Below are 25,982 nucleotides of genomic sequence, written 5' to 3' on the forward strand. Positions count from 1 at the left end.
ACCGCTTTAGACCCGCTTTAGACCGCTTTAGACCCGCTTTAGACCCGCTTTAGACCGCTTTAGACCCGCTTTAGACCGCTTTAGACCCGCTTTAGACCGCTTTAGTCCCGCTTTAGACCCGCTTTAGACCGCTTTAGACCCGCTTTAGACCGCTTTAGACCCGCTTTAGACCCGCTTTAGACCCGCTTTAGACCGCTTTAGACCCGCTTTAGTCCCGCTTTAGACCCGCTTTAGTCCCGCTTTAGTCCCGCTTTAGTCCCGCTTTAGACCCGCTTTAGACCGCTTTAGACCCGCTTTAGACCGCTTTAGACCCGCTTTAGACCGCTTTAGACCCGCTTTAGACCCGCTTTAGACCCGCTTTAGTCCCGCTTTAGTCCCGCTTTAGTCCCGCTTTAGACCCGCTTTAGACCCGCTTTAGACCCGCTTTAGTCCCGCTTTAGTCCCGCTTTAGTCCCGCTTTAGTCCCGCTTTAGTCCCGCTTTAGACCCGCTTTAGACCCGCTTTAGACCCGCTTTAGTCCCGCTTTAGTCCCGCTTTAGTCCCGCTTTAGACCCGCTTTAGACCCGCTTTAGTCCCGCTTTAATCCCGCTTTAGTCCCGCTTTAGTCCCGCTTTAGTCCCGCTTTAGTCCCGCTTTAGACCCGCTTTAGTCCCGCTTTAGACCCGCTTTAGACCGCTTTAGACCCGCTTTAGACCGCTTTAGTCCCGCTTTAGACCCGCTTTAGACCGCTTTAGACCCGCTTTAGACCGCTTTAGACCCGCTTTAGACCCGCTTTAGACCCGCTTTAGACCGCTTTAGACCCGCTTTAGACCGCTTTAGTCCCGCTTTAGACCCGCTTTAGACCGCTTTAGACCCGCTTTAGACCGCTTTAGACCCGCTTTAGACCCGCTTTAGTCCCGCTTTAGTCCCGCTTTAGTCCCGCTTTAGACCCGCTTTAGACCGCTTTAGACCCGCTTTAGACCGCTTTAGACCCGCTTTAGACCGCTTTAGACCCGCTTTAGACCCGCTTTAGACCCGCTTTAGTCCCGCTTTAGTCCCGCTTTAGTCCCGCTTTAGACCCGCTTTAGACCCGCTTTAGTCCCGCTTTAGTCCCGCTTTAGTCCCGCTTTAGACCCGCTTAGACCTGCTTTAGACCCGCTTTAGACCCGCTTTAGACCCGCTTTAGTCCCGCTTTAGTCCCGCTTTAGTCCCGCTTTAGACCCGCTTTAGTCCCGCTTTAGTCCCGCTTTAGTCCCGCTTTAGTCCCGCTTTAGTCCCGCTTTAGACCCGCTTTAGACCCGCTTTAGACCCGCTTTAGTCCCGCTTTAGTCCCGCTTTAGTCCCGCTTTAGACCCGCTTTAGACCCGCTTTAGTCCCGCTTTAATCCCGCTTTAGTCCCGCTTTAGTCCCGCTTTAGTCCCGCTTTAGTCCCGCTTTAGACCCGCTTTAGTCCCGCTTTAGACCCGCTTTAATCCCGCTTTAATCCCGCTTTAGACCCGCTTTAGACCCGCTTTAGACCCGCTTTAGACCCGCTTTAGACCGCTTTAGACCCGCTTTAGACCCGCTTTAGACCGCTTTAGACCGCTTTAGACCCGCTTTAGACCGCTTTAGACCCGCTTTAGACCGCTTTAGACCCGCTTTAGACCCGCTTTAGACCCGCTTTAGACCGCTTTAGACCCGCTTTAGACCGCTTTAGTCCCGCTTTAGACCCGCTTTAGACCCGCTTTAGACCGCTTTAGTCCCGCTTTAGACCCGCTTTAGACCCGCTTTAGACCCGCTTTAGACCGCTTTAGTCCCGCTTTAGACCCGCTTTAGACCCGCTTTAGACCGCTTTAGACCCGCTTTAGTCCCGCTTTAGACCCGCTTTAGACCCGCTTTAGACCCGCTTTAGTCCCGCTTTATTCCCGCTTTAGTCCCGCTTTAGTCCCGCTTTAGACCCGCTTTAGTCCCGCTTTAGTCCCGCTTTAGTCCCGCTTTAGTCCCGCTTTAGTCCCGCTTTAGTCCCGCTTTAGTCTCGCTTTAGACCCGCTTTAGTCCCGCTTTAGACCCGCTTTAGTCCCGCTTTAGTCCCGCTTTAGACCCGAATTAGACCCGCTTTAGACCCGCTTTAGACCCGCTTTAGACCCGCTTTAGACCGCTTTAGACCCGCTTTAGACCGCTTTAGACCCGCTTTAGACCGCTTTAGTCCCGCTTTAGACCCGCTTTAGACCCGCTTTAGACCCGCTTTAGACCCGCTTTAGACCGCTTTAGACCCGCTTTAGACCCGCTTTAGACCCGCTTTAGACCGCTTTAGACCCGCTTTAGACCGCTTTAGTCCCGCTTTAGACCCGCTTTAGACCCGCTTTAGACCGCTTTAGTCCCGCTTTAGACCCGCTTTAGACCCGCTTTAGACCGCTTTAGTCCCGCTTTAGACCCGCTTTAGACCCGCTTTAGACCGCTTTAGTCCCGCTTTAGACCCGCTTTAGTCCCGCTTTAGACCCGCTTTAGACCCGCTTTAGACCCGCTTTAGACCCGCTTTAGACCCGCTTTAGACCCGCTTTAGACCGCTTTAGACCCGCTTTAGTCCCGCTTTAGACCCGCTTTAGACCCGCTTTAGACCCGCTTTAGTCCCGCTTTAGTCCCGCTTTAGTCCCGCTTTAGACCGCTTTAGTCCCGCTTTAGACCCGCTTTAGACCCGCTTTAGACCCGCTTTAGACCGCTTTAGTCCCGCTTTAGACCCGCTTTAGACCCGCTTTAGACCGCTTTAGACCCGCTTTAGTCCCGCTTTAGACCCGCTTTAGACCCGCTTTAGTCCCGCTTTAGTCCCGCTTTAGACCCGCTTTAGACCCGCTTTAGACCCGCTTTAGTCCCGCTTTAGTCCCGCTTTAGTCCCGCTTTAGTCCCGCTTTAGACTCGCTTTAGACCCGCTTTAGACCGCTTTAGACCCGCTTTAGACCGCTTTAGTCCCGCTTTAGACCGCTTTAGACCCGCTTTGGACCGCTTTAGACCCGCTTTAGTCCCGCTTTAGACCCGCTTTAGACCCGCTTTAGTCCCGCTTTAGTCCCGCTTTAGACCCGCTTTAGACCCGCTTTAGTCCCGCTTTAGTCCCGCTTTAGTCCCGCTTTAGACCCGCTTTAGACCCGCTTTAGTCCCGCTTTAGTCCCGCTTTAGTCCCGCTTTAGACCCGCTTTAGTCCCGCTTTAGTCCCGCTTTAGTCCCGCTTTAGTCCCGCTTTAGACCCGCTTTAGACCCGCTTTAGTCCCGCTTTAGTCCCGCTTTAGTCCCGCTTTAGACCCGAATTAGTCCCGCTTTAGACCCGCTTTAGACCCGCTTTAGACCCGCTTTAGTCCCGCTTTAATCCCGCTTTAGTCCCGCTTTAGTCCCGCTTTAGACCCGCTTTAGTCCCGCTTTAGTCCCGCTTTAGTCCCGCTTTAGTCCCGCTTTAGTCTCGCTTTAGACCCGCTTTAGACCCGCTTTAGTCCCGCTTTAGTCCCGCTTTAGTCCCGCTTTAGACCCGCTTTAGACCCGCTTTAGTCCCGCTTTAGACCCGCTTTAGTCCCGCTTTAATCCCGCTTTAGACCCGCTTTAGACCCGCTTTAGACCCGAATTAGTCCCGCTTTAGACCCGCTTTAGACCCGCTTTAGACCGCTTTAGACCCGCTTTAGACCCGCTTTAGACCCGCTTTAGACCCGCTTTAGACCCGCTTTAGACCCGCTTTAGACCCGCTTTAGACCCGCTTTAGTCCCGCTTTAGACCCGCTTTAGACCCGCTTTAGACCGCTTTAGACCCGCTTTAGTCCCGCTTTAGACCCGCTTTAGTCCCGCTTTAGACCCGCTTTAGACCCGCTTTAGTCCCGCTTTAGACCCGCTTTAGTCCCGCTTTAATCCCGCTTTAGACCCGCTTTAGACCCGCTTTAGACCCGAATTAGTCCCGCTTTAGACCCGCTTTAGACCCGCTTTAGACCGCTTTAGACCCGCTTTAGACCCGCTTTAGACCCGCTTTAGTCCCGCTTTAGACCCGCTTTAGACCCGCTTTAGACCGCTTTAGTCCCGCTTTAGACCCGCTTTAGACCCGCTTTAGACCGCTTTAGTCCCGCTTTAGACCCGCTTTAGTCCCGCTTTAGACCCGCTTTAGACCCGCTTTAGACCCGCTTTAGACCCGCTTTAGACCCGCTTTAGACCCGCTTTAGACCGCTTTAGACCCGCTTTAGTCCCGCTTTAGACCCGCTTTAGACCCGCTTTAGACCCGCTTTAGTCCCGCTTTAGTCCCGCTTTAGTCCCGCTTTAGACCGCTTTAGTCCCGCTTTAGACCCGCTTTAGACCCGCTTTAGACCCGCTTTAGACCGCTTTAGTCCCGCTTTAGACCCGCTTTAGACCCGCTTTAGACCGCTTTAGACCCGCTTTAGTCCCGCTTTAGACCCGCTTTAGACCCGCTTTAGTCCCGCTTTAGTCCCGCTTTAGACCCGCTTTAGACCCGCTTTAGACCCGCTTTAGTCCCGCTTTAGTCCCGCTTTAGTCCCGCTTTAGTCCCGCTTTAGACTCGCTTTAGACCCGCTTTAGACCGCTTTAGACCCGCTTTAGACCGCTTTAGTCCCGCTTTAGACCGCTTTAGACCCGCTTTGGACCGCTTTAGACCCGCTTTAGTCCCGCTTTAGACCCGCTTTAGACCCGCTTTAGTCCCGCTTTAGTCCCGCTTTAGACCCGCTTTAGACCCGCTTTAGTCCCGCTTTAGTCCCGCTTTAGTCCCGCTTTAGACCCGCTTTAGACCCGCTTTAGTCCCGCTTTAGTCCCGCTTTAGTCCCGCTTTAGACCCGCTTTAGTCCCGCTTTAGTCCCGCTTTAGTCCCGCTTTAGTCCCGCTTTAGACCCGCTTTAGACCCGCTTTAGTCCCGCTTTAGTCCCGCTTTAGTCCCGCTTTAGACCCGCTTTAGACCCGCTTTAGACCCGCTTTAGTCCCGCTTTAATCCCGCTTTAGTCCCGCTTTAGTCCCGCTTTAGACCCGCTTTAGTCCCGCTTTAGTCCCGCTTTAGACCCGCTTTAGTCCCGCTTTAGTCCCGCTTTAGTCCCGCTTTAGTCCCGCTTTAGTCCCGCTTTAGTCCCGCTTTAGACCCGCTTTAGTCCCGCTTTAGTCCCGCTTTAGACCCGCTTTAATCCCGCTTTAGACCCGCTTTAGACCCGCTTTAGACCCGAATTAGTCCCGCTTTAGACCCGCTTTAGACCCGCTTTAGACCCGCTTTAGACCGCTTTAGACCCGCTTTAGACCGCTTTAGACCCGCTTTAGACCGCTTTAGTCCCGCTTTAGACCCGCTTTAGACCCGCTTTAGACCCGCTTTAGACCGCTTTAGATCGCTTTAGACCCGCTTTAGACCGCTTTAGACCCGCTTTAGACCCGCTTTAGACCCGCTTTAGACCGCTTTAGACCCGCTTTAGACCGCTTTAGTCCCGCTTTAGACCCGCTTTAGACCCGCTTTAGACCCGCTTTAGACCGCTTTAGTCCCGCTTTAGACCCGCTTTAGACCCGCTTTAGACCGCTTTAGACCCGCTTTAGTCCCGCTTTAGACCCGCTTTAGACCCGCTTTAGACCCGCTTTAGACCCGCTTTAGTCCCGCTTTAATCCCGCTTTAGTCCCGCTTTAGTCCCGCTTTAGACCCGCTTTAGTCCCGCTTTAGTCCCGCTTTAGTCCCGCTTTAGTCTCGCTTTAGACCCGCTTTAGTCCCGCTTTAGTCCCGCTTTAGTCCCGCTTTAGACCCGCTTTAGTCCCGCTTTAGACCCGCTTTAATCCCGCTTTAATCCCGCTTTAGACCCGCTTTAGACCCGCTTTAGACCCGAATTAGTCCCGCTTTAGACCCGCTTTAGACCCGCTTTAGACCCGCTTTAGACCCGCTTTAGTCCCGCTTTAATCCCGCTTTAGTCCCGCTTTAGTCCCGCTTTAGACCCGCTTTAGTCCCGCTTTAGTCCCGCTTTAGTCCCGCTTTAGTCCCGCTTTAGTCTCGCTTTAGACCCGCTTTAGACCCGCTTTAGTCCCGCTTTAGTCCCGCTTTAGTCCCGCTTTAGACCCGCTTTAGACCCGCTTTAGTCCCGCTTTAGACCCGCTTTAGTCCCGCTTTAATCCCGCTTTAGACCCGCTTTAGACCCGCTTTAGACCCGAATTAGTCCCGCTTTAGACCCGCTTTAGACCCGCTTTAGACCGCTTTAGACCCGCTTTAGACCCGCTTTAGACCCGCTTTAGACCCGCTTTAGACCGCTTTAGACCCGCTTTAGACCGCTTTAGTCCCGCTTTAGACCCGCTTTAGACCGCTTTAGACCCGCTTTAGACCGCTTTAGACCCGCTTTAGTCCCGCTTTAGACCCGCTTTAGACCCGCTTTAGACCCGCTTTAGTCCCGCTTTAGTCCCGCTTTAGTCCCGCTTTAGACCCGCTTTAGACCCGCTTTAGTCCCGCTTTAGTCCCGCTTTAGACCCGCTTTAGACCCGCTTTAGACCCGCTTTAGACCCGCTTTAGTCCCGCTTTAGTCCCGCTTTAGTCCCGCTTTAGACCCGCTTTAGTCCCGCTTTAGTCCCGCTTTAGTCCCGCTTTAGTCCCGCTTTAGACCCGCTTTAGACCCGCTTTAGACCCGCTTTAGTCCCGCTTTAGTCCCGCTTTAGTCCCGCTTTAGACCCGCTTTAGACCCGCTTTAGTCCCGCTTTAATCCCGCTTTAGTCCCGCTTTAGTCCCGCTTTAGTCCCGCTTTAGTCCCGCTTTAGACCCGCTTTAGTCCCGCTTTAGACCCGCTTTAATCCCGCTTTAATCCCGCTTTAGACCCGCTTTAGACCCGCTTTAGACCCGCTTTAGACCCGCTTTAGACCGCTTTAGTCCCGCTTTAGACCCGCTTTAGACCCGCTTTAGACCGCTTTAGACCGCTTTAGACCCGCTTTAGACCGCTTTAGACCCGCTTTAGACCGCTTTAGACCCGCTTTAGACCCGCTTTAGACCCGCTTTAGACCGCTTTAGACCCGCTTTAGACCGCTTTAGTCCCGCTTTAGACCCGCTTTAGACCCGCTTTAGACCGCTTTAGTCCCGCTTTAGACCCGCTTTAGACCCGCTTTAGACCCGCTTTAGACCGCTTTAGTCCCGCTTTAGACCCGCTTTAGACCCGCTTTAGTCCCGCTTTAGTCCCGCTTTAGACCCGCTTTAGACCCGCTTTAGACCGCTTTAGTCCCGCTTTAGACCCGCTTTAGACCCGCTTTAGACCGCTTTAGACCCGCTTTAGACCCGCTTTAGACCCGCTTTAGTCCCGCTTTAGTCCCGCTTTAGTCCCGCTTTAGACCCGCTTTAGACCCGCTTTAGTCCCGCTTTAGTCCCGCTTTAGTCCCGCTTTAGACCCGCTTAGACCCGCTTTAGACCCGCTTTAGACCCGCTTTAGACCCGCTTTAGACCCGCTTTAGTCCCGCTTTAGTCCCGCTTTAGTCCCGCTTTAGTCCCGCTTTAGTCCCGCTTTAGTCCCGCTTTAGTCCCGCTTTAGTCCCGCTTTAGACCCGCTTTAGACCCGCTTTAGACCCGCTTTAGTCCCGCTTTAGTCCCGCTTTAGTCCCGCTTTAGACCCGCTTTAGACCCGCTTTAGTCCCGCTTTAATCCCGCTTTAGTCCCGCTTTAGTCCCGCTTTAGTCCCGCTTTAGTCCCGCTTTAGACCCGCTTTAGTCCCGCTTTAGACCCGCTTTAATCCCGCTTTAATCCCGCTTTAGACCCGCTTTAGACCCGCTTTAGACCCGCTTTAGACCGCTTTAGTCCCGCTTTAGACCCGCTTTAGACCCGCTTTAGACCGCTTTAGACCGCTTTAGACCCGCTTTAGACCGCTTTAGACCCGCTTTAGACCGCTTTAGACCCGCTTTAGACCCGCTTTAGACCCGCTTTAGACCGCTTTAGACCCGCTTTAGACCGCTTTAGTCCCGCTTTAGACCCGCTTTAGACCCGCTTTAGACCGCTTTAGTCCCGCTTTAGACCCGCTTTAGACCCGCTTTAGACCCGCTTTAGACCGCTTTAGTCCCGCTTTAGACCTGCTTTAGACCCGCTTTAGACCGCTTTAGACCCGCTTTAGTCCCGCTTTAGACCCGCTTTAGACCCGCTTTAGACCCGCTTTAGACCCGCTTTAGTCCCGCTTTATTCCCGCTTTAGTCCCGCTTTAGTCCCGCTTTAGACCCGCTTTAGTCCCGCTTTAGTCCCGCTTTAGTCCCGCTTTAGTCCCGCTTTAGTCCCGCTTTAGTCCCGCTTTAGTCCCGCTTTAGACCCGCTTTAGTCCCGCTTTAGTCCCGCTTTAGACCCGAATTAGTCCCGCTTTAGACCCGCTTTAGACCCGCTTTAGACCCGCTTTAGACCGCTTTAGACCCGCTTTAGACCGCTTTAGACCGCTTTAGTCCCGCTTTAGACCCGCTTTAGACCCGCTTTAGACCCGCTTTAGACCCGCTTTAGACCGCTTTAGACCCGCTTTAGACCCGCTTTAGACCCGCTTTAGACCGCTTTAGACCCGCTTTAGACCGCTTTAGTCCCGCTTTAGACCCGCTTTAGACCCGCTTTAGACCGCTTTAGTCCCGCTTTAGACCCGCTTTAGACCCGCTTTAGACCGCTTTAGTCCCGCTTTAGACCCGCTTTAGACCCGCTTTAGACCGCTTTAGTCCCGCTTTAGACCCGCTTTAGTCCCGCTTTAGACCCGCTTTAGACCCGCTTTAGACCCGCTTTAGACCCGCTTTAGACCCGCTTTAGACCCGCTTTAGACCGCTTTAGACCCGCTTTAGTCCCGCTTTAGACCCGCTTTAGACCCGCTTTAGACCCGCTTTAGTCCCGCTTTAGTCCCGCTTTAGTCCCGCTTTAGACCGCTTTAGTCCCGCTTTAGACCCGCTTTAGACCCGCTTTAGACCCGCTTTAGACCGCTTTAGTCCCGCTTTAGACCCGCTTTAGACCCGCTTTAGACCGCTTTAGACCCGCTTTAGTCCCGCTTTAGACCCGCTTTAGACCCGCTTTAGTCCCGCTTTAGTCCCGCTTTAGACCCGCTTTAGACCCGCTTTAGACCCGCTTTAGTCCCGCTTTAGTCCCGCTTTAGTCCCGCTTTAGTCCCGCTTTAGACTCGCTTTAGACCCGCTTTAGACCGCTTTAGACCCGCTTTAGACCGCTTTAGTCCCGCTTTAGACCGCTTTAGACCCGCTTTGGACCGCTTTAGACCCGCTTTAGTCCCGCTTTAGACCCGCTTTAGACCCGCTTTAGTCCCGCTTTAGTCCCGCTTTAGACCCGCTTTAGACCCGCTTTAGTCCCGCTTTAGTCCCGCTTTAGTCCCGCTTTAGACCCGCTTTAGACCCGCTTTAGTCCCGCTTTAGTCCCGCTTTAGTCCCGCTTTAGACCCGCTTTAGTCCCGCTTTAGTCCCGCTTTAGTCCCGCTTTAGTCCCGCTTTAGACCCGCTTTAGACCCGCTTTAGACCCGCTTTAGTCCCGCTTTAGTCCCGCTTTAGTCCCGCTTTAGACCCGCTTTAGACCCGCTTTAGTCCCGCTTTAGTCCCGCTTTAGTCCCGCTTTAGTCCCGCTTTAGACCCGCTTTAGTCCCGCTTTAGACCCGCTTTAGTCCCGCTTTAGTCCCGCTTTAGTCCCGCTTTAGTCCCGCTTTAGTCCCGCTTTAGTCCCGCTTTAGACCCGCTTTAGTCCCGCTTTAGTCCCGCTTTAGACCCGCTTTAATCCCGCTTTAGACCCGCTTTAGACCCGCTTTAGACCCGAATTAGTCCCGCTTTAGACCCGCTTTAGACCCGCTTTAGACCCGCTTTAGACCGCTTTAGACCCGCTTTAGACCGCTTTAGACCCGCTTTAGACCGCTTTAGTCCCGCTTTAGACCCGCTTTAGACCCGCTTTAGACCCGCTTTAGACCGCTTTAGATCGCTTTAGACCCGCTTTAGACCGCTTTAGACCCGCTTTAGACCCGCTTTAGACCCGCTTTAGACCCGCTTTAGACCGCTTTAGACCCGCTTTAGACCGCTTTAGTCCCGCTTTAGACCCGCTTTAGACCCGCTTTAGACCCGCTTTAGACCGCTTTAGTCCCGCTTTAGACCCGCTTTAGACCCGCTTTAGACCGCTTTAGACCCGCTTTAGTCCCGCTTTAGACCCGCTTTAGACCCGCTTTAGACCCGCTTTAGACCCGCTTTAGACCCGCTTTAGTCCCGCTTTAGTCCCGCTTTAGTCCCGCTTTAGACCCGCTTTAGTCCCGCTTTAGTCCCGCTTTAGTCCCGCTTTAGTCCCGCTTTAGTCTCGCTTTAGACCCGCTTTAGTCCCGCTTTAGTCCCGCTTTAGTCCCGCTTTAGACCCGCTTTAGTCCCGCTTTAGACCCGCTTTAATCCCGCTTTAATCCCGCTTTAGACCCGCTTTAGACCCGCTTTAGACCCGAATTAGTCCCGCTTTAGACCCGCTTTAGACCCGCTTTAGACCCGCTTTAGACCCGCTTTAGTCCCGCTTTAGTCCCGCTTTAGTCCCGCTTTAGTCCCGCTTTAGACCCGCTTTAGTCCCGCTTTAGTCCCGCTTTAGTCCCGCTTTAGTCCCGCTTTAGTCTCGCTTTAGACCCGCTTTAGTCCCGCTTTAGTCCCGCTTTAGTCCCGCTTTAGTCCCGCTTTAGACCCGCTTTAGACCCGCTTTAGTCCCGCTTTAGACCCGCTTTAGTCCCGCTTTAATCCCGCTTTAGACCCGCTTTAGACCCGCTTTAGACCCGAATTAGTCCCGCTTTAGACCCGCTTTAGACCCGCTTTAGACCGCTTTAGACCCGCTTTAGACCCGCTTTAGACCCGCTTTAGACCCGCTTTAGACCCGCTTTAGACCGCTTTAGACCCGCTTTAGACCCGCTTTAGTCCCGCTTTAGACCCGCTTTAGACCGCTTTAGACCCGCTTTAGACCGCTTTAGACCCGCTTTAGTCCCGCTTTAGACCCGCTTTAGACCCGCTTTAGACCCGCTTTAGTCCCGCTTTAGTCCCGCTTTAGTCCCGCTTTAGACCCGCTTTAGACCCGCTTTAGTCCCGCTTTAGTCCCGCTTTAGACCCGCTTTAGACCCGCTTTAGACCCGCTTTAGACCCGCTTTAGTCCCGCTTTAGTCCCGCTTTAGTCCCGCTTTAGACCCGCTTTAGTCCCGCTTTAGTCCCGCTTTAGTCCCGCTTTAGTCCCGCTTTAGACCCGCTTTAGACCCGCTTTAGACCCGCTTTAGTCCCGCTTTAGTCCCGCTTTAGTCCCGCTTTAGACCCGCTTTAGACCCGCTTTAGTCCCGCTTTAATCCCGCTTTAGTCCCGCTTTAGTCCCGCTTTAGTCCCGCTTTAGTCCCGCTTTAGACCCGCTTTAGTCCCGCTTTAGACCCGCTTTAATCCCGCTTTAATCCCGCTTTAGACCCGCTTTAGACCCGCTTTAGACCCGCTTTAGACCCGCTTTAGACCGCTTTAGTCCCGCTTTAGACCCGCTTTAGACCCGCTTTAGACCGCTTTAGACCGCTTTAGACCCGCTTTAGACCGCTTTAGACCCGCTTTAGACCGCTTTAGACCCGCTTTAGACCCGCTTTAGACCCGCTTTAGACCGCTTTAGACCCGCTTTAGACCGCTTTAGTCCCGCTTTAGACCCGCTTTAGACCCGCTTTAGACCGCTTTAGTCCCGCTTTAGACCCGCTTTAGACCCGCTTTAGACCCGCTTTAGACCGCTTTAGTCCCGCTTTAGACCCGCTTTAGACCCGCTTTAGTCCCGCTTTAGTCCCGCTTTAGACCCGCTTTAGACCCGCTTTAGACCGCTTTAGTCCCGCTTTAGACCCGCTTTAGACCCGCTTTAGACCGCTTTAGTCCCGCTTTAGACCCGCTTTAGACCCGCTTTAGACCGCTTTAGACCCGCTTTAGACCGCTTTAGTCCCGCTTTAGACCCGCTTTAGACCCGCTTTAGACCGCTTTAGTCCCGCTTTAGACCCGCTTTAGACCCGCTTTAGACCCGCTTTAGACCGCTTTAGTCCCGCTTTAGACCCGCTTTAGACCCGCTTTAGTCCCGCTTTAGACCCGCTTTAGACCCGCTTTAGACCCGCTTTAGACCGCTTTAGTCCCGCTTTAGACCCGCTTTAGACCCGCTTTAGACCGCTTTAGTCCCGCTTTAGACCCGCTTTAGACCCGCTTTAGACCGCTTTAGTCCCGCTTTAGACCGCTTTAGACCCGCTTTAGTCCCGCTTTAGTCCCGCTTTAGACCCGCTTTAGTCCCGCTTTAGTCCCGCTTTAGACCCGCTTTAATCCCGCTTTAGACCCGAATTAGTCCCGCTTTAGACCCGCTTTAGACCCGCTTTAGACCCGCTTTAGACCGCTTTAGACCCGCTTTAGACCGCTTTAGACCCGCTTTAGACCGCTTTAGTCCCGCTTTAGACCCGCTTTAGACCCGCTTTAGACCGCTTTAGATCGCTTTAGACCCGCTTTAGACCGCTTTAGACCCGCTTTAGACCCGCTTTAGACCCGCTTTAGACCCGCTTTAGACCGCTTTAGACCCGCTTTAGACCGCTTTAGTCCCGCTTTAGACCCGCTTTAGACCCGCTTTAGACCCGCTTTAGACCGCTTTAGTCCCGCTTTAGACCCGCTTTAGACCCGCTTTAGACCGCTTTAGACCCGCTTTAGTCCCGCTTTAGACCCGCTTTAGACCCGCTTTAGACCCGCTTTAGACCCGCTTTAGTCCCGCTTTAATCCCGCTTTAGTCCCGCTTTAGTCCCGCTTTAGACCCGCTTTAGTCCCGCTTTAGTCCCGCTTTAGTCCCGCTTTAGTCCCGCTTTAGTCTCGCTTTAGACCCGCTTTAGTCCCGCTTTAGTCCCGCTTTAGTCCCGCTTTAGACCCGCTTTAGTCCCGCTTTAGACCCGCTTTAATCCCGCTTTAATCCCGCTTTAGACCCGCTTTAGACCCGCTTTAGACCCGAATTAGTCCCGCTTTAGACCCGCTTTAGACCCGCTTTAGACCCGCTTTAGACCCGCTTTAGTCCCGCTTTAGTCCCGCTTTAGTCCCGCTTTAGTCCCGCTTTAGACCCGCTTTAGTCCCGCTTTAGTCCCGCTTTAGTCCCGCTTTAGTCCCGCTTTAGTCTCGCTTTAGACCCGCTTTAGACCCGCTTTAGTCCCGCTTTAGTCCCGCTTTAGTCCCGCTTTAGACCCGCTTTAGACCCGCTTTAGTCCCGCTTTAGACCCGCTTTAGTCCCGCTTTAATCCCGCTTTAGACCCGCTTTAGACCCGCTTTAGACCCGAATTAGTCCCGCTTTAGACCCGCTTTAGACCCGCTTTAGACCGCTTTAGACCCGCTTTAGACCGCTTTAGACCCGCTTTAGACCCGCTTTAGTCCCGCTTTAGTCTCGCTTTAGACCCGCTTTAGTCCCGCTTTAGTCCCGCTTTAGACCCGCTTTAGTCCCGCTTTAGACCCGCTTTAATCCCGCTTTAATCCCGCTTTAGACCCGCTTTAGACCCGCTTTAGACCCGAATTAGTCCCGCTTTAGACCCGCTTTAGACCCGCTTTAGACCCGCTTTAGACCCGCTTTAGACCGCTTTAGACCCGCTTTAGACCGCTTTAGTCCCGCTTTAGACCCGCTTTAGACCCGCTTTAGACCCGCTTTAGACCCGCTTTAGACCGCTTTAGACCCGCTTTAGACCGCTTTAGACCCGCTTTAGACCCGCTTTAGACCCGCTTTAGACCGCTTTAGTCCCGCTTTAGACCCGCTTTAGACCCGCTTTAGACCGCTTTAGTCCCGCTTTAGACCCGCTTTAGACCCGCTTTAGACCGCTTTAGTCCCGCTTTAGACCCGCTTTAGTCCCGCTTTAGACCCGCTTTAGACCCGCTTTAGACCCGCTTTAGACCCGCTTTAGACCCGCTTTAGACCCGCTTTAGACCGCTTTAGACCCGCTTTAGTCCCGCTTTAGACCCGCTTTAGACCCGCTTTAGTCCCGCTTTAGTCCCGCTTTAGTCCCGCTTTAGACCGCTTTAGACCCGCTTTAGACCGCTTTAGTCCCGCTTTAGACCCGCTTTAGACCGCTTTAGACCCGCTTTAGTCCCGCTTTAGACCCGCTTTAGACCCGCTTTAGACCCGCTTTAGACCCGCTTTAGACCCGCTTTAGTCCCGCTTTAGTCCCGCTTTAGACCCGCTTTAGACCCGCTTTAGTCCCGCTTTAGTCCCGCTTTAGTCCCGCTTTAGACCCGCTTAGACCCGCTTTAGTCCCGCTTTAGACCCGCTTTAGACCCGCTTTAGTCCCGCTTTAGTCCCGCTTTAGTCCCGCTTTAGTCCCGCTTTAGTCCCGCTTTAGACCCGCTTTAGACCCGCTTTAGACCCGCTTTAGTCCCGCTTTAGTCCCGCTTTAGACCCGCTTTAGACCCGCTTTAGACCCGCTTTAGACCGCTTTAGACCCGCTTTAGACCGCTTTAGTCCCGCTTTAGACCCGCTTTAGACCCGCTTTAGACCGCTTTAGTCCCGCTTTAGACCCGCTTTAGACCCGCTTTAGACCCGCTTTAGACCGCTTTAGTCCCGCTTTAGACCCGCTTTAGACCCGCTTTAGTCCCGCTTTAGTCCCGCTTTAGACCCGCTTTAGACCCGCTTTAGACCGCTTTAGTCCCGCTTTAGACCCGCTTTAGACCCGCTTTAGACCGCTTTAGTCCCGCTTTAGACCCGCTTTAGACCCGCTTTAGACCGCTTTAGACCCGCTTTAGACCGCTTTAGTCCCGCTTTAGACCCGCTTTAGACCCGCTTTAGACCGCTTTAGTCCCGCTTTAGACCCGCTTTAGACCCGCTTTAGACCCGCTTTAGACCGCTTTAGTCCCGCTTTAGACCCGCTTTAGACCCGCTTTAGTCCCGCTTTAGTCCCGCTTTAGACCCGCTTTAGACCCGCTTTAGACCGCTTTAGTCCCGCTTTAGACCCGCTTTAGACCCGCTTTAGACCGCTTTAGTCCCGCTTTAGACCCGCTTTAGACCCGCTTTAGACCGCTTTAGTCCCGCTTTAGACCGCTTTAGACCCGCTTTAGTCCCGCTTTAGTCCCGCTTTAGACCCGCTTTAGTCCCGCTTTAGTCCCGCTTTAGACCCGCTTTAATCCCGCTTTAGACCCGAATTAGTCCCGCTTTAGACCCGCTTTAGACCCGCTTTAGACCCGCTTTAGACCGCTTTAGACCCGCTTTAGACCGCTTTAGACCCGCTTTAGACCGCTTTAGTCCCGCTTTAGACCCGCTTTAGACCCGCTTTAGACCGCTTTAGATCGCTTTAGACCCGCTTTAGACCGCTTTAGACCCGCTTTAGACCCGCTTTAGACCCGCTTTAGACCCGCTTTAGACCGCTTTAGACCCGCTTTAGACCGCTTTAGTCCCGCTTTAGACCCGCTTTAGACCCGCTTTAGACCCGCTTTAGACCGCTTTAGTCCCGCTTTAGACCCGCTTTAGACCCGCTTTAGACCGCTTTAGACCCGCTTTAGTCCCGCTTTAGACCCGCTTTAGACCCGCTTTAGACCCGCTTTAGACCCGCTTTAGTCCCGCTTTAATCCCGCTTTAGTCCCGCTTTAGTCCCGCTTTAGACCCGCTTTAGTCCCGCTTTAGTCCCGCTTTAGTCCCGCTTTAGTCCCGCTTTAGTCTCGCTTTAGACCCGCTTTAGTCCCGCTTTAGTCCCGCTTTAGTCCCGCTTTAGACCCGCTTTAGTCCCGCTTTAGACCCGCTTTAATCCCGCTTTAATCCCGCTTTAGACCCGCTTTAGACCCGCTTTAGACCCGAATTAGTCCCGCTTTAGACCCGCTTTAGACCCGCTTTAGACCCGCTTTAGACCCGCTTTAGTCCCGCTTTAGTCCCGCTTTAGTCCCGCTTTAGTCCCGCTTTAGACCCGCTTTAGTCCCGCTTTAGTCCCGCTTTAGTCCCGCTTTAGTCCCGCTTTAGTCTCGCTTTAGACCCGCTTTAGACCCGCTTTAGTCCCGCTTTAGTCCCGCTTTAGTCCCGCTTTAGACCCGCTTTAGACCCGCTTTAGTCCCGCTTTAGACCCGCTTTAGTCCCGCTTTAATCCCGCTTTAGACCCGCTTTAGACCCGCTTTAGACCCGAATTAGTCCCGCTTTAGACCCGCTTTAGACCCGCTTTAGACCGCTTTAGACCCGCTTTAGACCGCTTTAGACCCGCTTTAGACCCGCTTTAGTCCCGCTTTAGTCTCGCTTTAGACCCGCTTTAGTCCCGCTTTAGTCCCGCTTTAGACCCGCTTTAGTCCCGCTTTAGACCCGCTTTAATCCCGCTTTAATCCCGCTTTAGACCCGCTTTAGACCCGCTTTAGACCCGAATTAGTCCCGCTTTAGACCCGCTTTAGACCCGCTTTAGACCCGCTTTAGACCGCTTTAGACCCGCTTTAGACCGCTTTAGTCCCGCTTTAGACCCGCTTTAGACCCGCTTTAGACCCGCTTTAGACCCGCTTTAGACCGCTTTAGACCCGCTTTAGACCGCTTTAGACCCGCTTTAGACCCGCTTTAGACCCGCTTTAGACCGCTTTAGTCCCGCTTTAGACCCGCTTTAGAACCTCTTTAGACCCGCTTTAGACCGCTTTAGACCCGCTTTAGACCGCTTTAGACCCGCTTTAGACCGCTTTAGACCCGCTTTAGACCGCTTTAGTCCCGCTTTAGACCCGCTTTAGACCCGCTTTAGACCGCTTTAGTCCCGCTTTAGACCCGCTTTAGTCCCGCTTTAGACCCGCTTTAGACCCGCTTTAGACCCGCTTTAGACCCGCTTTAGACCCGCTTTAGACCCGCTTTAGACCGCTTTAGACCCGCTTTAGTCCCGCTTTAGACCCGCTTTAGACCCGCTTTAGACCCGCTTTAGTCCCGCTTTAGTCCCGCTTTAGTCCCGCTTTAGACCGCTTTAGACCCGCTTTAGACCGCTTTAGTCCCGCTTTAGACCCGCTTTAGACCGCTTTAGACCCGCTTTAGTCCCGCTTTAGACCCGCTTTAGACCCGCTTTAGACCCGCTTTAGACCCGCTTTAGACCCGCTTTAGTCCCGCTTTAGTCCCGCTTTAGACCCGCTTTAGACCCGCTTTAGTCCCGCTTTAGTCCCGCTTTAGTCCCGCTTTAGACCCGCTTAGACCCGCTTTAGTCCCGCTTTAGACCCGCTTTAGACCCGCTTTAGTCCCGCTTTAGTCCCGCTTTAGTCCCGCTTTAGTCCCGCTTTAGTCCCGCTTTAGACCCGCTTTAGACCCGCTTTAGACCCGCTTTAGTCCCGCTTTAGTCCCGCTTTAGACCCGCTTTAGACCCGCTTTAGTCCCGCTTTAGTCCCGCTTTAGTCCCGCTTTAGTCCCGCTTTAGACCCGCTTTAGACCCGCTTTAGACCCGCTTTAGACCCGCTTTAGACCCGCTTTAGTCCCGCTTTAGTCCCGCTTTAGACCCGCTTTAGACCCGCTTTAGACCCGCTTTAGACCCGCTTTAGACCGCTTTAGACCCGCTTTAGACCGCTTTAGTCCCGCTTTAGACCCGCTTTAGACCCGCTTTAGACCGCTTTAGTCCCGCTTTAGACCCGCTTTAGACCCGCTTTAGACCGCTTTAGTCCCGCTTTAGACCCGCTTTAGACCCGCTTTAGACCCGCTTTAGACCGCTTTAGACCCGCTTTAGTCCCGCTTTAGACCCGCTTTAGTCCCGCTTTAATCCCGCTTTAGTCCCGCTTTAGTCCCGCTTTAGTCCCGCTTTAGTCCCGCTTTAGTCCCGCTTTAGTCCCGCTTTAGTCCCGCTTTAGACCCGCTTTAGTCCCGCTTTAGTCCCGCTTTAGTCCCGCTTTAGACCCGCTTTAGTCCCGCTTTAGTCCCGCTTTAATCCCGCTTTAATCCCGCTTTAGACCCGCTTTAGACCCGCTTTAGTCCCGCTTTAGACCGATTTAGACCCGCTTTAGACCCGCTTTAGACCCGCTTTAGACCCGCTTTAGACCCGCTTTAGACCGCTTTAGACCGCTTTAGACCCGCTTTAGTCCCGCTTTAGACCGCTTTAGACCCGCTTTAGACCGCTTTAGACCCGCTTTAGTCCCGCTTTAGACCCGCTTTAGACCCGCTTTAGACCCGCTTTAGTCCCGCTTTAGTCCCGCTTTAGTCCCGCTTTAGTCCCGCTTTAGTCCCGCTTTAGACCCGCTTTAGACCCGCTTTAGTCCCGCTTTAGACCCGCTTTAGACCCGCTTTAGACCCGCTTTAGTCCCGCTTTAGTCCCGCTTTAGACCCGCTTTAGACCCGCTTTAGTCCCGCTTTAGACACGCTTTAATCCCGCTTTAGTCCCGCTTTAGACCCGCTTAAGTCCCGCTTTAGTCCCGCTTTAGACCCGCTTTAGACCCGCTTTAGACCCGCTTTAGTCCCGCTTTAGACCCGCTTTAGTCCCGCTTTACACCCGCTTTACTCCCGCTTTAGACCCGCTTTAGTCCCGCTTTAGACCCGCTTTAGACCCGCTTTAGTCCCGCTTTAGTCCCGCTTTAGTCCCGCTTTAGTCCCGTTTTAGTTCCGCTTTAGTCCCGCTTTAGACCAGCTTTAGACCCGCTTTAGACGCGCTTTAGACCGCTTTAGTCCCGCTTTAGACCCGCTTTAGTCCCTCTCTAGTCCCGCTTTTGTCCCGCTTTAGTCCCGCTTTAGTCCCGCTTTAGTCCCGCTTTAGTCCCGCTTTAGTCCCGCTTTAGACCCGCTTTAGTCCCGCTTTAGTCCCGCTTTAGTCCCTCTTTAGTCCCGCTTTAGACCCGCTTTAGACCCGCTTTAGTCCCGCTTTAGTCCCGCTTTAGTCCCGCTTTAGACCCGCTTTAATCCCGCTTTAGACCCGCTTTAGACCCGCTTTAGTCCCGCTTTAGACCCGCTTTAGACCCGCTTTAGTCCCGCTTTAGTCCCGCTTTAGGCCCGCTTTAGTCCCGCTTTGGACCCGCTTTAGTCCCGCTTTAGTCCCTCTTTAGACCCATTTAGTCCCGCTTTAGACCCGCTTTAGTCCCGCTTTAGTCCCGCTTTAGTCCCGCTTTAGTCCCGCTTTAGACCCGCTTTAGTCCCGCTTTAGACCCGCTTTAGTCCCGCTTTAGTCCCGCTTTAGTCCCGCTTTAGACCCGCTTTAGACCCCCTTTAGTCCCGCTTTAGTCCCGCTTTAGTCCCGCTTTAGTCCCTCTTTAGACCCGCTTTAGTCCGCTTTAGACCCGCTTTAGACCCGCTTTAGTCCCGCTTTAGTCCCGCTTTAGACCCGCTTTAGACCCCCTTTAGACCCGCTTTAGTCCCGCTTTAGTCCCGCTTTAGTCCCGCTTTAGTCCCGCTTTAGTCCCGCTTTAGACCCGCTTTAGACCCGCTTTAGTCCCGCTTTAGACCCGCTTTAGTCCCGCTTTAGTCCCGCTTTAGTCCCGCTTTAGTCCCGCTTTAGTCCCGCTTTAGTCTCGCTTTAGACCCGCTTTAGTCCCGCTTTAGACCCGCTTTAGACCCGCTTTAGACCCGCTTTAGTCCCGCTTTAGACCCGCTTTAGACCCGCTTTAGTCCCGCTTTAGTCCCGCTTTAGACCCTCTTTAGACCCATTTAGACCCGCTTTAGACCCGCTTTAGTCCCTCTCTAGTCCCGCTTTTGTCCCGCTTTAGACCCGCTTTAGTCCCGCTTTAGACCCGCTTTAGACCCGCTTTAGACCCGCTTTAGTCCCGCTTTAGACCCGCTTTAGACCCGCTTTAGTCCCGCTTTAGTCCCGCTTTAGAACCTCTTTAGACCCATTTAGTCCCGCTTTAGTCCCGCTTTAGACCCGCTTTAGTCCCGCTTTAGTCCCGCTTTAGTCCCGCTTTAGACCCGCTTTAGACCCCCTTTAGTCCCGCTTTAGTCCCGCTTTAGACCCGCTTTAGTCCTGCTTTAGACCTGCTTTAGACCCCCTTTAGTCCCGCTTTAGTCCCGCTTTAGTCCCGCTTTAGTCCCGCTTTAGACCCGCTTCAATCCCGCTTTAGACCCGCTTTAGGCCCGCTTTAGGCCCGCTTTAGTCCCGCTTTAGTCCCGCTTTAGACCCGCTTTAGTCCCGCTTTAGACCCGCTTTAGTCCCGCTTTAGACCCGCTTTAGACCCCCTTTAGTCCCGCTTTAGTCCCGCTTTAGTCCCGCTTTAGACCCGCTTTAGTCCCGCTTTAGACCCGCTTTAGACCCGCTTTAGACCCGCTTTAGTCCCGCTTTAGACCCGCTTTAGTCCCGCTTTAGTCCCGCTTTAGACCCGCTTTAGTCCCGCTTTAGTCCCGCTTTAGTCCCGCTTTAGACCCGCTTTAATCCCGCTTTAGTCCCGCTTTAGTCCCGCTTTAGACCCGCTTTAATCCCGCTTTAGTCCCGCTTTAGTCCCGCTTTAGTCCCGCTTTAGACCCGCTTTAGACCCGCTTTGGTCCCGCTTTAGACCCGCTTTTGTCCCGCTTTGGTCCCGCTTTGGTCCCGCTTTGGTCCCGCTTTGGACCCGCTTTAATCCCGCTTTAGACCCGCTTTAGTCCCGCTTTAGTCCCGCTTTAGACCCGCTTTAGTCCCGCTTTAGTCCCGCTTTAGTCCCGCTTTAGACCCGCTTTAGTCCCGCTTTAGTCCCGCTTTAGACCCGCTTTAGTCCCGCTTTAGACCCCCTTTAGTCCCGCTTTAGTCCCGCTTTAGTCCCGCTTTAGACCCGCTTTAGACCCGCTTTAGTCCCGCTTTAGACCCGCTTTAGTCCCGCTTTAGTCCCGCTTTAGTCCCGCTTTAGACCCGCTTTAGTCCCGCTTTAGTCCCGCTTTAGACCCGCTTTAATCCCGCTTTAGTCCCGCTTTAGACCCGCTTTAGACCCGCTTTAGACCCGCTTTAGTCCCGCTTTAGTCCCGCTTTAGTCCCGCTTTAGTCCCGCTTTAGACCCGCTTTAGTCCCGCTTTAGACCCGCTTTAGTCCCGCTTTAGTCCCGCTTTAGTCCCGCTTTGGACCCGCTTTAATCCCGCTTTAGACCCGCTTTAGTCCCGCTTTAGTCCCGCTTTAGACCCGCTTTAGTCCCGCTTTAGTCCCGCTTTAGTCCCGCTTTAGTCCCGCTTTAGACCCGCTTTAGTCCCGCTTTAGACCCCCTTTAGTCCCGCTTTAGTCCCGCTTTAGACCCGCTTTAGTCCCGCTTTAGACCTGCTTTAGACCCCCTTTAGTCCCGCTTTAGTCCCGCTTTAGTCCCGCTTTAGTCCCGCTTTAGACCCGCTTCAATCCCGCTTTAGACCCGCTTTAGGCCCGCTTTAGGCCCGCTTTAGTCCCGCTTTAGACCCGCTTTAGTCCCGCTTTAGACCCGCTTTAGTCCCGCTTTAGACCCGCTTTAGACCCCCTTTAGTCCCGCTTTAGTCCCGCTTTAGACCCGCTTTAGTCCCGCTTTAGACCCGCTTTAGTCCCGCTTTAGACCCGCTTTAGTCCCGCTTTAGACCCGCTTTAGACCCGCTTTAGTCCCGCTTTAGACCCGCTTTAGTCCCGCTTTAGTCCCGCTTTAGACCCGCTTTAGTCCCGCTTTAGTCCCGCTTTAGTCCCGCTTTAGACCCTCTTTAATCCCGCTTTAGTCCCGCTTTAGTCCCGCTTTAGTCCCGCTTTAGACCCGCTTTAATCCCGCTTTAATCCCGCTTTAGTCCCGCTTTAGTCCCGCTTTAGTCCCGCTTTAGTCCCGCTTTAGTCCCGCTTTAGTCCCGCTTTAGACCCGCTTTAGACCCGCTTTAATCCCGCTTTAAATCCTGGTTTTGACCCTCAGAACTGGGTGCCTCTGGTCTTCAGCTGCACGTTGAGTCCGGTCTGCTCCTAAATGAAGACCAGGTTCGGGGCCTTGTCCTTGAGGTCCTGACCGAGATTGTGGCCCTGTTCCTCGGGTCCAGAGAGTCCCAAGAACCAGAGACTGGACCCAGAACTGAACCAGGAGCAGAACCAGGAGCAGAACCAGGAGCAGAACCCGAGCCGAATCGATCTGAGACACTGAAAGTGAGGGAAAAACAACATGTCCGCCTTCATCAGGACACAAAATGGAGGATCAAAACTGTGACTGTTACGGTCAGACTGAGCCTGCAGTAGCCTTTAGCTCGTCGCCTGCACTAGCCTTTAGCACGTCGCCTGCACTAGCCTTTAGCACGTCGCCTGCACTAGCCTTTAGCACGTCGCCTGCACTAGCCTTTAGCACGTCGCCTGCACTAGCCTTTAGCTCGTCGCCTGCACTAGCCTTTAGCTCGTCGCCTGCACTAGCCTTTAGCTCGTCGCCTGCACTAGCCTTTAGCTCGTCGCCTGCACTAGCCTTTAGCTCGTCGCCTGCTCTAGCCTTTAGCTCGTCGCCTGCACTAGCCTTTAGCTCGTCGCCTGCACTAGCCTTTAGCACGTCGCCTGCACTAGCCTTTAGCACGTCGCCTGCACTAGCCTTTAGCACGTCGCCTGCACTAGCCTTTAGCACGTCGCCTGCACTAGCCTTCAGCACGTCGCCTGCAGTAGCCTTTAGCACGTCGCCTGCAGTAGCCTTTAGCACGTCGCCTGCACTAGCCTTTAGCACGTCGCCTGCACTAGCCTTTAGCACGTCGCCTGCACTAGCCTTCAGCACGTCGCCTGCAGTAGCCTTTAGCACGTCGCCTGCACTAGCCTTTAGCACGTCGCCTGCACTAGCCTTTAGCACGTCGCCTGCACTAGCCTTTAGCACGTCGCCTGCACTAGCCTTTAGCACGTCGCCTGCACTAGCCTTCAGCACGTCGCCTGCAGTAGCCTTCAGCACGTCGCCTGCACTAGCCTTTAGCACGTCGCCTGCACTAGCCTTTAGCACGTCGCCTGCACTAGCCTTTAGCACGTCGCCTGCACTAGCCTTCAGCACGTCGCCTGCAGTAGCCTTCAGCACGTCGCCTGCAGTAGCCTTTAGCTCGTCGCCTGCAGTAGCCTTTAGCACGTCGCCTGCACTAGCCTTTAGCACGTCGCCTGCACTAGCCTTTAGCACGTCGCCTGCACTAGCCTTTAGCACGTCGCCTGCAGTAGCCTTCAGCACGTCGCCTGCAGTAGCCTTCAGCTCGTCGCCTGCAGTAGCCTTTAGCACGTCGCCTGCACTAGCCTTTAGCACGTCGCCTGCACTAGCCTTTAGCACGTCGCCTGCACTAGCCTTCAGCACGTCGCCTGCAGTAGCCTTCAGCACGTCGCCTGCAGTAGCCTTTAGCACGTCGCCTGCAGTAGCCTTCAGCACGTCGCCTGCACTAGCCTTTAGCACGTCGCCTGCACTAGCCTTTAGCACGTCGCCTGCAGTAGCCTTTAGCTCGTCGCCTGCACTAGCCTTCAGCACGTCGCCTGCAGTAGCCTTCAGCACGTCGCCTGCACTAGCCTTTAGCACGTCGCCTGCACTAGCCTTTAGCACGTCGCCTGCACTAGCCTTTAGCACGTCGCCTGCACTAGCCTTTAGCACGTCGCCTGCACTAGCCTTTAGCACGTCGCCTGCACTAGCCTTTAGCTCGTCGCCTGCACTAGCCTTTAGCTCGTCGCCTGCACTAGCCTTTAGCTCGTCGCCTGCACTAGCCTTTAGCTCGTCGCCTGCACTAGCCTTTAGCTCGTCGCCTGCTCTAGCCTTTAGCTCGTCGCCTGCACTAGCCTTTAGCTCGTCGCCTGCACTAGCCTTTAGCACGTTGCCTGCACTAGCCTTTAGCACGTCGCCTGCACTAGCCTTTAGCACGTCGCCTGCACTAGCCTTTAGCTCGTCGCCTGCACTAGCCTTTAGCACGTCGCCTGCACTAGCCTTTAGCTCGTCGCCTGCACTAGCCTTTATCACGTCGCCTGCACTAGCCTTTAGCACGTCGCCTGCAGTAGCCTTCAGCACGTCGCCTGCACTAGCCTTTAGCACGTCGCCTGCACTGGCCTTTAGCACGTCGCCTGCACTGGCCTTCAGCACGTCGCCTGCACAGGCCTTTAGCACGTCGCCTGCAGTAGCCTTTAGCTCGTCGCCTGCAGTAGCCTTTAGCACGTCGCCTGCACTAGCCTTTAGCACGTCGCCTGCAGTAGCCTTCAGCACGTCGCCTGCAGTAGCCTTTAGCTCGTCGCCTGCAGTAGCCTTTAGCACGTCGCCTGCAGTAGCCTTCAGCACGTCGCCTGCAGTAGCCTTTAGCTCGTCGCCTGCAGTAGCCTTTAGCACGTCGCCTACACTAGCCTTTAGCACGTCGCCTGCACTAGCCTTTAGCACGTCGCCTGCACTAGCCTTTAGCACGTCGCCTGCACTAGCCTTTAGCTCGTCGCCTGCACTAGCCTTTAGCTCGTCGCCTGCACTAGCCTTTAGCACGTCGCCTGCACTAGCCTTTAGCACGTCGCCTGCAGTAGCCTTTAGCACGTCGCCTGCACTAGCCTTTAGCTCGTCGCCTGCACTAGCCTTTAGCTCGTCTCCTGCACTAGCCTTTAGCTCGTCGCCTGCACTAGCCTTTAGCTCGTCGCCTGCACTAGCCTTCAGCATGTCGCCTGCACTAGCCTTTAGCACGTCGCCTGCACTAGCCTTTAGCACGTCGCCTGCACTAGCCTTCAGCACGTCGCCTGCACTAGCCTTCAGCACGTCGCCTGCACTAGCCTTCAGCACGTCGCCTGCACTAGCCTTTAGCACGTCGCCTGCACTAGCCTTTAGCACGTCGCCTGCAGTAGCCTTCAGCACGTCGCCTGCACTAGCCTTTAGCACGTCGCCTGCACTAGCCTTTAGCACGTCGCCTGCACTGGCCTTCAGCACGTCGCCTGCACAGGCCTTTAGCACGTCGCCTGCACTAGCCTTTAGCTCGTCGCCTGCACTAGCCTTTAGCTCGTCGCCTGCTCTAGCCTTTAGCTCGTCGCCTGCACTAGCCTTTAGCTCGTCGCCTGCACTAGCCTTTAGCACGTCGCCTGCACTAGCCTTTAGCACGTCGCCTGCACTAGCCTTTAGCACGTCGCCTGCACTAGCCTTTAGCTCGTCGCCTGCACTAGCCTTTAGCACGTCGCCTGCACTAGCCTTTAGCTCGTCGCCTGCACTAGCCTTTATCACGTCGCCTGCACTAGCCTTTAGCACGTCGCCTGCAGTAGCCTTCAGCACGTCGCCTGCACTAGCCTTTAGCACGTCGCCTGCACTAGCCTTTAGCACGTCGCCTGCACTGGCCTTTAGCACGTCGCCTGCACTGGCCTTCAGCACGTCGCCTGCACAGGCCTTTAGCACGTCGCCTGCAGTAGCCTTTAGCTCGTCGCCTGCAGTAGCCTTTAGCACGTCGCCTGCACTAGCCTTTAGCACGTCGCCTGCAGTAGCCTTCAGCACGTCGCCTGCAGTAGCCTTTAGCTCGTCGCCTGCAGTAGCCTTTAGCACGTCGCCTGCAGTAGCCTTCAGCACGTCGCCTGCAGTAGCCTTTAGCACGTCGCCTGCAGTAGCCTTCAGCACGTCGCCTGCAGTAGCCTTTAGCTCGTCGCCTGCAGTAGCCTTTAGCTCGTCGCCTGCAGTAGCCTTTAGCACGTCGCCTGCAGTAGCCTTCAGCACGTCGCCTGCAGTAGCCTTTAGCTCGTCGCCTGCAGTAGCCTTTAGCACGTCGCCTACACTAGCCTTTAGCACGTCGCCTGCACTAGCCTTTAGCACGTCGCCTGCACTAGCCTTTAGCACGTCGCCTGCACTAGCCTTTAGCTCGTCGCCTGCACTAGCCTTTAGCTCGTCGCCTGCACTAGCCTTTAGCTCGTCGCCTGCACTAGCCTTTAGCACGTCGCCTGCACTAGCCTTTAGCACGTCGCCTGCAGTAGCCTTTAGCACGTCGCCTGCACTAGCCTTTAGCTCGTCGCCTGCACTAGCCTTTAGCTCGTCGCCTGCACTAGCCTTTAGCTCGTCGCCTGCACTAGCCTTTAGCTCGTCGCCTGCACTAGCCTTCAGCACGTCGCCTGCACTAGCCTTTAGCACGTCGCCTGCACTAGCCTTTAGCACGTCGCCTGCACTAGCCTTCAGCACGTCGCCTGCACTAGCCTTCAGCACGTCGCCTGCACTAGCCTTTAGCACGTCGCCTGCACTAGCCTTTAGCACGTCGCCTGCACTAGCCTTTAGCACGTCGCCTGCACTAGCCTTCAGCACGTCGCCTGCACTAGCCTTCAGCACGTCGCCTGCACTAGCCTTCAGCACGTCGCCTGCATT

At 54.5% G+C, this 25,982-nt stretch overlaps 1 protein-coding gene across 1 annotated transcript in view; it reads left to right on the forward strand.

The window, feature by feature from the left end:
* The window catches only part of LOC140383531 (uncharacterized), a gene marked incomplete at its 3' end in the record, with an annotated part of 49,381 nt that overhangs the window by 21,280 nt on the left and 2,119 nt on the right, over nucleotides 1–25,982 (forward strand). The window contains exon 17 of the mRNA XM_072465976.1: nucleotides 21,615–21,838. Coding sequence (XP_072322077.1) covers nucleotides 21,615–21,838 — 224 coding nt within the window. The remainder of the gene's footprint in view (nucleotides 1–21,614; nucleotides 21,839–25,982) is intronic.

This window comes from Eucyclogobius newberryi, unplaced genomic scaffold (genome assembly GCF_026437365.1).
Source record: "Eucyclogobius newberryi isolate DKJ021-1_F unplaced genomic scaffold, fEucNew1.0.hap1 SCAF_53, whole genome shotgun sequence".
In the NCBI taxonomy this organism is placed as follows: domain Eukaryota; kingdom Metazoa; phylum Chordata; class Actinopteri; order Gobiiformes; family Gobiidae; genus Eucyclogobius; species Eucyclogobius newberryi.